Raw genomic sequence first — 14,326 nt, forward strand, 5'->3', positions numbered from 1 at the left:
GGTGCCATATCTGGTCAATTGGCCACTTGAAAATTCAAGATCCAAAACGACCTATCGAAAATATATTTTTGCATAGAAATGCTCCTGTTTGATCAATAAAAATGATATTGATGTCAAATTCCATTAAGTTATATTTAATTTGTTACTTATGGTATTTCTGTTTTATTTTGCGTATGTTTTTAGAGCAAAAATCCACACAGCCTGAGCGCTCCCACGCAAAAAACTTTATTTGGACACCACTGACATGATTTTGCGTATGTGTCAAATTACAGTAAAGCTTATTACATTTATTATTAATGGTTTCCATCCAGTATGTTTTGAAAGTGTTCATCTCTTGAAACTCCTACATGTTGGCCTATTAAAAGTTGTTAAGTGTTGAATATATTGTGTTGTAGTTTTTAATATCTGCAGGCAACATGGACAAATGCCAGTTTATGCCACTAAGAGTGTCATATTGTTGCTGGAACATGAAAAATTAAATCCAGCATGCCTGAAAACTTACAGTTTCACAGCAAGATCACAGAAATTAAATAAGTAAAGACATTTTTTGTGAAAAAATGACTTTGGGGTCATTAAATTGGGTGCCATCTTGGATTTCACTGAGGTTGTAAAACAGATCCACTGTGATAGGTGCATTTTAGTGGGGAAAAAAACACATTTTTCTGTAGGTAAGTTTACTGGCCTTCTTGGAAAATGGCAGCTATCTTGGATTTTCGAGTGGCCAATTAACCAGATTTGTTAAGTACCATATTGGGAATCATCATGCCACATTTGTTTGTTCCGGTATTTGCATGATTTTGCTGTAAAATTGATATTATCTGCTCCACTATTGTGATCCCACACTGATGAATGAAGAAAACCAAAGGCAGAATTAGACTTGGAGATACTAGCATCAATCTCATAATTGATATGCACAGAGAGCATTGCTACCTAAAGATGTCCATAGCTGTCAACTTCTGCCCATTCACTTCTGCTGTGGGTTCACTGTAGTTTCCATGGAGTAGGCTGGTAGTGTATGACCATACTTTGGAAGGTAGCAGGAGGCCCCGGAGGGCACCAAAAGGCTGGCTGTATATATGTATCTTAGTGCAGGGTCAGTGTTAAAAGCTTGAGAATTTTTCGATTTATTTCATTTATATAGTGCCAAATCACAACAAAGCTGCCTCAAGGCACTTCACACAAGTAAGATCTAACTTTACCAACCCCTAGAGCAAGCACACAGGCGACAGTGGTAAGGAAAAACTCCCTCTGATGATTTGAGGAAGAAACCTCAAGCAGACCACTGATGACCCACTGCTTAGGCCAGTCTAACAATTACAAGGTTTTTACAAAGATTTACAAAGCTGAAGAAACAGAAAACAGGAAGGCAAAGCAACATCTGCTGCATCGGCTTCAGGCATGGTATCTCACGGTCAGTCCAGCATCCCGTTGTCCGCAGATGCCACTCCCACGCGATGCCCTCCACACCTCAGACAGAGAGAAAAAGCGCAGAATCAGTCCGCCAGAAAAACCTGGTATAATAAGCTAAGGCATAATTCATCAACAGTAAATCAACAGGGAAACAGAGAAAATACTAAGGTGCTCACTGGCCGCTAACCCTAAGCTTCACTAACAGACCCAGAATTTAGATAAAGTTGAGCCTGAGACCTGTTCCGCAAGTAATAAAATGAATTTAAAAGGATAGGAAGCATATTTCCATAATATGCCAATATGTTAGCCATACAAGAGGGAGAATAAACACGTCTTAAGTCTGGACTTGGGCAGCACAGTGGCTTAGTCCTTAGCACTGTTACCTCACAGCGAGAAGGTCCTGGGTTTGATTCCCACCTGTGGCCTTTCTGCGTGGCGTTTGCGTGTTCTCCTTGTGTTTGCGTGGGTTCTCTCCAGGTGCTTCGGCTTCCTCCCATATACAAAGGCATGCAGGTTAGGTGGATTGGAAAATCTAAAATGTCCGTAGGTGTGTGTGTGTGAGTGTGAATGTGTTTGTTTGTCTATATGGCCCTGCACAGGCTGGCATCCTGTCTAAGGTGTACCCCGCCTCTCGCTCTATGACTGCTGGGATAGGCTCCAGCCCCTTGCAACCCTTAATTGGACTAAGCAGTTGAAGATGAGTGATGAGTGAAGTCTGGACTTGAATGTCTCCGCAGAATCTCGATAGGGAGATCATTTTCCAAACAGGTGCATGATAAGAGAAGGATCTGTGGCCCAGTGAGAATAATTAGGGAATAACCCTGTTGTGTCTGATTTATGGACGTTCATGCTAGATTTTACGGTCACAAATTAAGTTTTACCAGCAACGCATTCCCATTCTAATCAAATTCCATCGTTTGCATGGTTTATTTTTCTGTAATTTGGTCAGCGAATTGTTGTGAAAGGGTGTGGGCGGCTCGTCAAAGCTTACTGGATCAACAGCGTGTTCATGCCAAACTGGAAATTCTGTGAGCAGACCCACAGATTTCTCCATCTCATCAGCTGCATTGAGTTAAATCCACAGTAAATCCATCAATCAATCCAGTTAAATCCATTAAATCCACGCGTTTCGGCATCACTGTCCCTGCACTATTGTCACTCACTCTCAGCTGAGAGCGCCATTATTGACACCTGCACAGCAACGTAGGCAGGCGGCAGAGGAATACATCAAATGTGAAACGGTTTTAATATTTTGCCACTGTCCACACGATATTTTATGGTCTGAAATCTAACACGATTAACCAGTCAGATTTGTGGGAAAAATGTAATTGGATCAGAATACTTAGTTTGACGCCTGCCTCCGTGTATTCACAATGGCGACCCTTGTACATGTAAGATAACAGGCCTACACGCATGTGGGAGATTTCCATCAATGTATAATTGCTCTCAGTCAGCTTTGTCTATCACAGCAAAAACTGATTGGCAGCTCGTATCTGAAGTATGTATTAGCCGAGTCTGACTCTTTCGAAGTATTGCTTCGTTTTGCTTCGCTTTCAGCAGAAAGTGGTATCAGATCAGTTTTGTTTAAGCGTCGATGCCGTTCATTATGACTAGTCTGCTTTGTTTGGTTGTATTGATAAAAGTTGCTGACTTAACCTTAATAAAGCAGTTACAGTTCCTGATTGAATCACCTTTTAGCATTCTTAAAACGACGACCCATCCCCTGCATTAATAATCAGCATCCATCTGTGCCCTCAAGTTCCCTTTTTATGGAGCCTTTCAGCACCTCTCAGTGCCTTCCGGCATATAGTCATACTGGGCTGGTACATTATTTCAGTCCTTTTGGTGCTGATTGTCAATCTAAAGTGATTGCAGGCAGAGAACAAGCCTGTGGAGCTTTATGTATCATCATGTCTACAAGGACTGAGGGTGTAATCACCAGCAAACAGGAATTCTCTTAGCTTATCAACATGGACCTGAACTCTAAATCGTTACACTAATTATACAAGCAAGCCATGTTGAAAAAGATATCAGAATGATGCATTGATGTTTTGCTCAAAGTATCAACAACTGACCACTTTTTTTGAAATGTTAATCATACAGAAATTTTTCACAGGCACATGCTAAAGCTTGGCATACTTATGATACGCAGTGGAAGGCCAAACAAAAAGGTAAACAAGTTCCAACTTTAATTTAGTATACGACTCAGTTGTACGATCTGAGTGTTGGGGACCGCTGTCTGCAGGTCTGATCGGCATCTCTCTGTCCGGGGACTGGGGAGAGCCGGTGGACATCAGCAACCAGAAAGACATTGAGGCGGCAGAGAGATATCTCCAGTTTAACATAGGCTGGTTTGCTACACCCATCTTTCATGGCGACTACCCTCAAGTGATGAAAGACTTCATCGGCAAGTTATATTTGTGAACAGTTAATCTGATGCTACAATAAATGTAAAGCAACATCAGTGACTAGAAGAATAAAATTCCACTAATTGTGACTGCTTGTGCAGGGAGGAAGAGTGTCCAACAGGGCCTGGGGACATCTCGGCTGCCCATGTTTTCCCCCCAAGAAAAGAGTTATATCAAGGGCACCTGTGACTTTCTAGGTGTTGGGCATTTCACCACACGCTACATCACCCAAAAGAATAACCCACTGGGCCGTAGCAGCAGCAGCTACTTCAGTGATCGGGACCTAGCGGAGCTCGTAGACCCGCGGTGGCCTGACCCTGGGTCTGAGTGGCTCTACTCTGTGCCATGGGGTTTTAGACGCCTGCTCAATTTTATCAAGGTGACAGACGGTGGTGTAAATGATGCATCGCCAAATTGTAATGTACTGAGTGACTGACTGTATCTCACACTGTTTTATTTATCTGTCTCAGACACAGTATGGAAACCCAATGATTTATGTGACGGAGAACGGAGTCTCGGAGAAGATGTTTTGCACAGAGCTGTGTGATGACTGGAGAATACAGTATTATAAAGACTACATCAACGAGATGCTCAAAGGTGACCAAACAGGACTGCATGACAAATTTACACTATATATTTTTAAAAGCTCCCACCTTTTAGAGAGTGATCTGTTTTTTTTGTGTGTGTCATAGCAATCAGAGACGGAGTAGATGTGAAGGGCTATACAGCGTGGTCACTGTTGGACAAGTTTGAGTGGGATGAAGGCTACTCTGAGAGGTTTGGCTTGTACTACGTGGACTTCAACAACAAAAACAAGCCTCGCTATCCAAAGGCTTCTGTTCAGTTCTACAAACGCATCATAAGCTCCAATGGGTTTCCCAACCAGAGAGAGGTGAGTGATAGAATGTCGCTGCAAAATCCCACCGCTAATCCCATTCCTCCTTTAAGATTTCAAATACATTATACATGTGAGGGGAAAAGCTCCAAAATTAAGAGCATCAATAATATTATTACTAAACTGTGTATTTCCACAGGTTGAGAACTGGAGGCGGAAGGCCACAGAGACGTGCTCGTCTAGCAACCAGCTCCTTGCTGCAGGTAAATTCACTTCCAGTCTTATTTTCTTCTTCTTTCTTTAAACACTGATCAGATTAAAAGAACTAGCTGGGGTAAACAAATCAAGATTCTGATTCAAATATCTAAAACCTACCACAAAAATCTTTGAGGAAATAATTAATTTGAATGTATTGCTGTTTTTAAAAGCTACAAAGTACAGAATTATCTATATAATTATGATTGGAGTATACAGTACCACAAAAACCTTTGTGCCCACTTGAAACTTTACACATTTTGATTTAGATCTTTTAAGAATTCAGGCTTGTCGAAACTAACCTTTCTAAAATTATGCCATTTACTCATAGTGAATTCAAATCTCCACATTCTGAAAAAATAATAAAAAAAGATAGACAAAACAATGGTGTGCATCAGTATGTACTGTCAGTGTAATAACTAAACCATCACTTTCACAGCCAGTTTTCTTTAGACAAGTCGGGACGGATACATGAACATTTTCAACCCGCTCAATATGCATCCAACAAATACAACTAGCATGATCCTCTTTGACAAATCTGACAAGAGTAGACAATTCTCAAAAACTGAGTGACTGTGTAAGGAGACAAGGGAAGAAAGCCACCAAGACACCAATGACAACTCTGGAGTTATACACTTATAGTGCATCCAGGAAGTATTCACAGCGCTTCACTACTTCCACATTTTGTTACAGCCTTATTCCAAAATGGAATAAATCCACCCCCTCCCCCTCAAAATTCTACTCACAACACCCCATAATAACAACATGAAAAAGGGTTTTTTTTAAGCTGCAAATTTACCTGTACATAAGTATTCACACCCTTTGTTCAATACTTTGTTGGTGCACCTATCTTTGGGCAATTTTGCCAATTCCTCTTTGCAGTACCTCTCAAGATCCATCAGGTTGGATGGGGAGTGTTACCCACCCGGAAACCGAACGTTCTTTGAATGTTCATTGAACGTTTGCATGAGAATGTTTGCAAATGTGGCATGAACACTGCACAAACATCATATGAACAAAGAATGAGGACAGGTAATGTTTGCATGCGAACATTCAATGAACATTATGCAAACATTCACAAATGTTCACAAACACCATATGAACAGTTGCAGCAGAACATTAAATGAACATTTGTAAAATGTTCGAATGTGAACATTACCTGTCCTCATTCTTTGTTCATATGATGTTCGTGCAATGTTCTTGCTCAGTTACCTACAATTTTTGTAATTGTTCCTATTGAGAACAAAAAAATTAAGTAAAACTTCATAAATGTTTTAAAATTCAATAGGTTTTATTCCAATAGTGACTTGCAATGTGGAATTCACATATAAAATCAACACTGCAGAAACTTTTGAAATCACTTAATTGATAACAGATTAAATGATGGAATTAATCTTTACAGAATTAAACATCATTGCTCAAAAAGCACATAAAATGAAAAATTTTCAACTTTACAAAAATTTTCTTAAGCGGTAAACCACAGACGCTACTCCAAAAAAATGTTCAGACACAAGAATAAATCTTCTAGAAATAATTATGAAACCTAAAAAAGAAAAAATCATCAATTGATCTACATACAACTGATAATACACATTTTAGGAGCAAAATAAATTCAACTTAAACATAAATCACCGCTTGAAACAAAAACTACAACAATCTTTTAGACATCTACATACAATTAATAAAAATCATATTTAAGAGCAAAACTGCAGACAGTTTTAACACAAACATTACTATCAATAAATCCCGAGAAAATTCCTATGAAAAAATATTCTGTTTTTAAATCACATAGATTTGAAGACTCAGTATGACAGTCAGATATGACAATGCAATTGAATACACCATTTTTAAGAGTGAAACTGAACAGTTTAACACAAACATATTACAATCAATAAATTTCCTGAGGAAATTCACATGATGAAAAAAATATACAAAATTATTTTAAATTATGTTTGATCCCCAGAGAAAAGGTTTCTCTGGAAGTAAAATCAAATTTTATCAAAAATATTACACGTACAATGCAAATTCAATGCTGCTGCTCATCTGCCCATAAGCTTTGATATTATAGAATATAAACACCCTCATATCATATAAAATACCCTCAGCCGTATGAGCAGTCTTATAAAAAAAAAAAATATATATATATACACATATATATATACACACACACACACACACACACACACACACACACACACACACACACACACACACACACACACACACACACACACACACACACACACACACACACACACACACACACACACACACGGGGCCAAAATTTTACATACCCTGGCAAAAGTTTTGTTTTTTGGCCATTTTTCAGAGAATATGAATGATAAAAACTTTTTTGCTCATGGTTCGTGGTTGGGTGATGCCATTTATTGGCAAACAGCAGTGTTTACTCTTTTCAAATCATGACAACACAAACTACCCAAATGAACCTGATCAAAAGTTTACATACCCCTGTTCTTAATACCGTGTACTACCTGTCTTTTGTGGTAGTTGTGGACGAGGCTCTGAGGGTAAAGCTGCCACTGAATGTTTTGGGCTTTATTTACATCAATTATGAAGAAATACAAACAATATGGCACTGTATGTTAAATCTGCATGGACAGTTCTGAAAAACTGAGTGACTGTGCAAGAAGAGTGAGGAAAGCCACCAAGTCACCCACACAACCCAGAAGAAGTTATAGGCTTACGTGGCTATGAATGGAGAAATTATGCACAGTGCAAGCTTTGCATTTTGTATCACCAGTTATCCATCTTCACGATGAAGTGGTATAGAGGAGGATTTTCTTAAAAAGAAGACCTGAAATTTTAGCTACAAATTGCCAGAAGATACATGTGAGATGCAAGGCTGGATTTGATCTGTTTTGGTGAAAGAAAATCCTTCTCTGCTCTACTCCACTATGAAGCTAAGAGTAGTGATGCAAAATGCAAAGCTTGCACTGTGCACAATTTCTCCAATCACAGCCACATTAGCCTATAACTTTTCCTGAGTTGTCTGGGTATCTTGGTGGCTTTTCCTTGTAAATCACTGCAGAGGTGTTATCAGGTTGTGAAAACAGCGTTTTCAGTTTTCGAAGTGTTTTTCAGTAGCTTTTGCATAATATATAATAGACATGTTAGATTTACACAGAAATGAAGCTGTTTTGGAGCGGATTCTGCCATGTTGGATTTGCAGCCAAAGAGAGACCAGACGTCACGGTGCCTCTCTACTGTGACTGGCTGTCACACCCCCCCCCCCCAAAAAAATGATTTGCAAGACTGATAGTTTTTCAAACCTGTAATCTGGGTCAGGAAAAAGTTCAGGATGGTCCCGTCTATACTTCTTTGATTCTGCTTGGACAGGACATCTTCAGATTATGGCACAATTGTAGAAATGATGGTAGTACTGTCCATTGATGTGATATTTATTGCAGCCGCCATGACAACTCTGTAAATTTGTGGCACATCCCTGGCAAGGCTGCCTTTGACGGTTCCTGACTTGTCCTGACTGCCAAAGATAAACATGAGCCGTAGCGTTCAAGCAGCCCTTGACAATGATTGTTGTATCCTTCCCTTGTTCCATTCCAGGGGTGTATGCAGTTAAGGTATTGATTAGGGCATTCCTCTGGTGCCTGGTTCCCTTGTCCTCGCCATCAAGTCTGTCATTAGCACTCTTGAGCTGCAAGTTGAAAATTTCCTTTGTTAGTCACAAGCAATTATATATATTTTCCTGTTCAGATACTGTATAATTTGAGAGGCATGGTCATAACTGGTATTCAACTTAACACCTTATTGGACAGGCCCTATATTTTTAACAAGCTGTTTATATTGCTTCCAGAATTTTCTCAATTTAGTTATCAATTAGGTATACCACATAGGTGAAAGCAGATCAGACAAAAATGATTAATCCTCTGTACCCACTGTTATTTGTGTAAAGGGCCTTCCACACCGCATGCTTTGCAAGCATCAGAGGCACCACAAATCGGTCTAAAAAGCATTATTTTCAATAAAACGCGTTGCTTTTTAGAGGCGTCTAAAATGTTGCATCAAAAGCCGAGCTAAACCAACGTTTCTACCGGGAGTGTGCGCATTCCTGCTTGTCAACAGGCTGACGTGGTCAAAGTTCAACCCAATCCAACTTTTGCCGCTCTGAACTGTGACAAAACTTCACACTGTCCAATAGAAACGTGTCGGGTCCAAACATGGAAGACTAGTGGCAGAAACCACTGATCTCTACAAAACAGGTGTCACAGGACTGCTCATTTATACAGAGCAGTTTTCTGAAGAAAAATCCTTGCAAATGTTTAAGCCTCAAAATGAATTTGATTGCTGTATTAAAGCTTTTTCGTGGTTCGACGCACATACAACATGGCGATCACTCAGCTTTCCTCTGGAGAAAAAAAAAAAATCTGAGCGGAAGTCTCCGCCTCCTTGCTGCATGCAACACGTCAGGGGTATTTCTCCTGGAACACAAAATGTATATATATCCATATGTTAAAACCTTAATAAAGTTCTCACTTTACATTAAATCCTATGCTTCACAAATGATTAAACCAATGCTGTTGACCTTTCATCATGAGCACGGACAAATCTGTGAATGAACTGAGTGATGAAAGTAAGTAGGTAAGTAAGTCCCTTCGGCTGCTCCCTTGTTTGCACTCGGGGTCGCCACAGCAAATCTGAGGTGATCTGCATGTAGAATTGGCATAGGTTTTATGCCGATGCCCTTCCTGACGCAACTCTACAGTACGTGGAGAAATGTGGCAGGGGTGGGATTTGAACCCGGAAACTTCTGCACTGAAACCAAGCGCATTAACCACTTGGCCACCACCCCTGTCTCTAACTGAGTGATGAAAGTGGGTCATGAAAAAAAAAAACAAAAAAAAACTTGAAAGATCTTGGCAAGGCCGTGCCGGGGTCTGGAGGTTGTCCCCCAGAAAAATGTGAAATCTCAAATGCATTCTGGTTAGGGCTGTAGCTATCGATTATTTTAGTAGTCAAGTATTCTATCGATTATTCTGGCAGTTAATCGATAAAAAGTACTTTTGCGTTTTAAACAACATCAATAGTCCAGGGCTGTCCATAAGCAATGGCAGAATGTCACTGTGCCAAAGTGTTGGCAATTTGCTGAAATGGCGATGGGATGTGCCTTCTATTTTGTTTTCTCCAATTAAGGTTTTTTTTTTTTTTAAATAAAGGTTGATGGACTGGGTCCCTGCGTGATTTTTTTTTTTAATCCCTTTCTCTTCAGCAGATGCATTTCAGCTGGAGGTTGAACATGCAAGCATCGCAGTCAGTTTTTTTATTATTATTTTATTTAAGTTACCGTGTTTGTGAAGTGTTGTGTGTTGCCCAAAAATGCAAAAATTAAAAAGTCACACACAGTGTGAGTCTGAGGGAAACACAGAAGAAAGAGTGGACTTCTGCTGTTTGCGGGGACAGAGCTGTGACTTGCTCGGTCTGAGAGCTCCTCACACTGGGCAGAGAGACAGCAGCCAGTCGCTTGGTCAATAGTCCCTCCCCACGTAGAGCAGACCGTTATTTTTTTTCTGCGGACGTTGCAGCGCCACACACATGCCTAGCATATGTACTACAATGTTAAACGAAGCTTCTAGGCACAGAATTTGCCTCAAACATTTTTTGTAATCAAATTATTTGAGTTACTCGACTCATCGTTTCAGCCCTAATTCTGATGCTTTCTCAGGTCTATTTACCCACCAAAAGAATCTCCAAAAATAAATAAATAAATAAAATTATTTTTGTTTGGACAGATCACTTTTTCCACCCCAGATAAGGTGGTAAACCTCAGTAGTATAGCATAGAAGTCCTTCTGTTTCAAGTGTATGTTACCATAGACAGTATGCACACACTATGCAAATGAAACATTATGCAAGGGACATAGAAATTGAGTTTTTATAAAAGGAATTCTGTAACTTTATATCAGCAATAAATAAACATGTTTATTAAGTAACAGGGCCTGTAAATTATTTCTTTAAATAAGGAAAGCTAGTATATACACAACTTCATTACTGGCAGATTTTACTGTATTTTCAAATTATATCCCAAATAGAACAGAATATTTCTTGTCAGAAATTTTGAATATTTTGCTTGCTGAATGTGAATTTTTAGAATCTACTGGCACAAGATACTGTACAATCTTATTTAACCATTATAGTACAAACCTCTGGATAAGGATCAGGCTGATGTGAATCAACTGCAGGCACGCGCTCAACCGACTGGTCAGATGGAGGATTCAGTGATTTAACAACTCTTAAGGCAGCCGGCACGGTTGCTGTTGGGGAGACAAATAATCTGAAAATATTATCAGAAACTTAACTTCATAAAGTCTCTTTCTAGGCACTGACATTACTTAAACTTTAATTGCATCAACACCTAAGACAAGACAGAGTATATATTTTAGTCATTGTCATAAAAAGTTATGTATATTTTAAATTTAGCATTTATTTAACCAAATTAGTCCCTTTGAGATCGAGACCTCTTTTATAAGTGACCTGGACAATTATAAAGTTTCAAATTCACCCAACCTGCATGTCCTTGGAAGTGAGATGCCCACACACCTTATTGACACCTTTAGGCTTCTGGCTTAATATCAGGATAAATTAAAACATGGACAAAATATGAATTAGGCCTGTGCCTCTCTGTGGCTAACATTAGCTCCGTGCTAGTCAAAAATATGTTGGTTTGGTTCCCATTAGTCCATGTCTGGCATAATCAAGCTTCAAGCAAGTTCTGTCTTTTCTGGCTAAAATGGGTTTGTGCTCACATCAGGTTCCATTACCTTAAAGTCTTTTGATAGTCACAGCGTCGTGATGACTGTAGAAAGACCCCGGTGTCGTGGCCTGAGTTTGTGCCGGTCTCATTTTACCACGCGCATGCGCAAATCGATTTTTTTTTTCGCGGTCAACTTCCGGGAGGTCTAGAATTACGATTTCTTACGGCGTTCTTCAACCGAGCAGACGTATTTTAAAATAACTGCATTTTCCACACACTTTAGATTCAGAAAACTTGAAGTGGGACATATATTCAGACTTGCAGGCTGGAAATTTCAGACTAGCTAGGTAACTAGTAACCAGAATTATAATGGTTAAATCAAGCATCAATAGAAAGTGACAGGATTTACTTGTGGTTCCAATTAAAAAATTATTTAATATATTTGCTTGGCAAATTTGGACCAGGGTCAATAACACACAAGTCTCAATATACCAAGATGATAAAATCAGACTGGTGGTAAGTTCAGACTGTGGTTGCTACAGTCTAATTTTACCTGGTAAATTCAGACTGGTGGTAAGTTCAGACTGTGGTTGCTACAGTCTAATTTTACCTGGTAAATTCAGACTGGTGGTAAGTTCAGACTGTGGTTGCTACAGTCTAATTTTACCTGGTAAATTCAGACTGGTGGTAAGTTCAGACTGTGGTTGCTACAGTCTAATTTTACCTGGTAAATTCAGACTGGTGGTAAGTTCAGACTGTGGTTGCTACAGTCTAATTTTACCTGGTAAATTCAGACTGGTGGTAAGTTCAGACTGTGGTTGCTACAGTCTAATTTTACCTGGTAAATTCAGACTGGTGGTAAGTTCAGACTGTGGTTGCTACAGTCTAATTTTACCTGGTAAATTCAGACTGGTGGTAAGTTCAGACTGTGGTTGCTACAGTCTAATTTTACCTGGTAAATTCAGACTGGTGGTAATCTCAGACCGTGCCACCGGCATTTGAAGCTAGCTGCTAACTCGTGGTAGCTTTGTGTTGGTTTTCTGTGATCCAGTCGATGATCTTCCAGCGTTAGTCTCCTCTTCTGCTCTCAGTGTTCTCTTAATCATAGTATAGAGACTGAACAGGCAAATTAACGTCTTGAACATAAACTTTTATTTGCCAAAATAGAACGGAGCATGCACCGCTGTTTGTTAGCGAAGTCTTCTTCTTCTCCTTTGTTAAACAGCGGGTTTTAATCCAACTCGGTGCACTACTGCCACCAATTGTTTGGTGGAGAGCACTGCAAGCTTTTTTTTTTTGTCTACGAGCTGTTTTATTTAAATGTCAATGTTTCCTGCTCATGCATGTTGAAAACATCATTTTGTAAATCAATTTTTAATAACTTTAATGTATTTTCCTTATTTCCAAAAATGCTAAAGATATGCTTTTGGAAAATTTGGCAAAATGTATGTAACTCAGTTTTGTGGGACTTCTGGATAAGCTGCCATTGCAATCTGTTTCCATAAAAAACATATTTTTGGTAGCTGACGATCACAGTCTGTAGTGACATAAATTATTTTGCAAAAATTAATATACCAATCAAGTTGCCCCAAGACATTATTTCTGAGTTAGCTCTGTCAGTTTATCACAGTAATCTTGAAATTCTATATTCAGTAGACCTGAATAAATCATAAACTGACAAATTATTGGTTACCATGGTAGCCAGAGTGTTTAAATAATTTCCTATTGTTCATTCTACCTACACTCAACAAAAATATAAACGCAACACTTTTGGTTTTGCTCCCATTTTGTATGAGATGAACTCAAAGATCTAAAACTTTTTCCACATATACAATATCACCATTTCTCTCAAATATTGTTCACAAACCAGTCTGAATCTGTGATAGTGAGCACTTCTCCTTTGTTGAGATAATCCATCCCACCTCACAGGTGTGCCATATCAAGATGCTGATTAGACACCATGATTAGTGCACAGGTGTGCCTTAGACTGCCCACAATAAAAGGCCACTCTGAAAGGTGCAGTTTTATCACACAGCACAATGCCACAGATGTCGCAAGATTTGAGGGAGCGTGCAATTGGCATGCTGACAGCAGGAATGTCAACCAGAACTGTTGCTCGTGTATTGAATGTTCATTTCTCTACCATAAGCCGTCTCCAAAGGCGTTTCAGAGAATTTGGCAGTACATCCAACCAGCCTCACAACCGCAGACCACGTGTAATCACACCAGCCCAGGACCTCCACATCCAGCATGTTCACCTCCAAGATCGTCTGAGACCAGCCACTCGGACAGCTGCTGGAACAATCGGTTTGCATAACCAAAGAATTTCTGCACAAACTGTCAGAAACTGTCTCAGGGAAGCTCATCTGCATGCTCGTCGTCCTCATCGGGGTCTTGACCTGACTCCAGTTCGTCGTTGTAACCGATTTGAGTGGGCAAATGCTCACATTTGCTGCCATTTGGCATGTTGGAGAGGTGTTCTCTTCACGGATGATGCGAAGGAGATGTGTTGCACTGCATGAGGCAAATGGTGGTCACACCAGATACTGACTGGTATCCCCCCCCCAATAAAACAAAACTGCACCTTTCAGAGTGGCCTTTTATTGTGGGCAGTCTAAGGCACACCTGTGCACTAATCATGGTGTCTAATCAGCATCTTGGTATGGCACACCTGTGAGGTGGGATGGATTAT

General features: G+C 39.7%; 1 protein-coding gene and 1 long non-coding RNA gene across 5 annotated transcripts in view; one reads left to right on the top strand and one right to left on the bottom strand.

Annotated features, from left to right (window-relative positions):
• lctlb (lactase-like b) overlaps window positions 1–14,326 on the top strand; it is a 28,062-nt gene that overhangs the window by 8,582 nt on the left and 5,154 nt on the right. For all 4 annotated transcript variants that reach the window (XM_034176411.1, XM_034176410.1, XM_034176412.1 and 1 more), the window contains 6 exons: window positions 3,527–3,581; window positions 3,656–3,821; window positions 3,924–4,197; window positions 4,289–4,415; window positions 4,511–4,710; window positions 4,853–4,916. In XM_034176411.1, the coding sequence (XP_034032302.1) occupies window positions 3,527–3,581; window positions 3,656–3,821; window positions 3,924–4,197; window positions 4,289–4,415; window positions 4,511–4,710; window positions 4,853–4,916 (886 nt within the window). The remainder of the gene's footprint in view (window positions 1–3,526; window positions 3,582–3,655; window positions 3,822–3,923; window positions 4,198–4,288; window positions 4,416–4,510; window positions 4,711–4,852; window positions 4,917–14,326) is intronic.
• Window positions 8,308–12,085, bottom strand: LOC117515715. The gene is made up of 3 exons (XR_004562214.1): window positions 11,702–12,085; window positions 11,085–11,194; window positions 8,308–8,581 (listed from the first exon to the last, which is right to left on the bottom strand). It is a non-coding gene; the product is annotated as an uncharacterized LOC117515715 (long non-coding RNA).

Source organism: Thalassophryne amazonica, chromosome 8 (genome assembly GCF_902500255.1).
Source record: "Thalassophryne amazonica chromosome 8, fThaAma1.1, whole genome shotgun sequence".
Classification (NCBI taxonomy): domain Eukaryota; kingdom Metazoa; phylum Chordata; class Actinopteri; order Batrachoidiformes; family Batrachoididae; genus Thalassophryne; species Thalassophryne amazonica.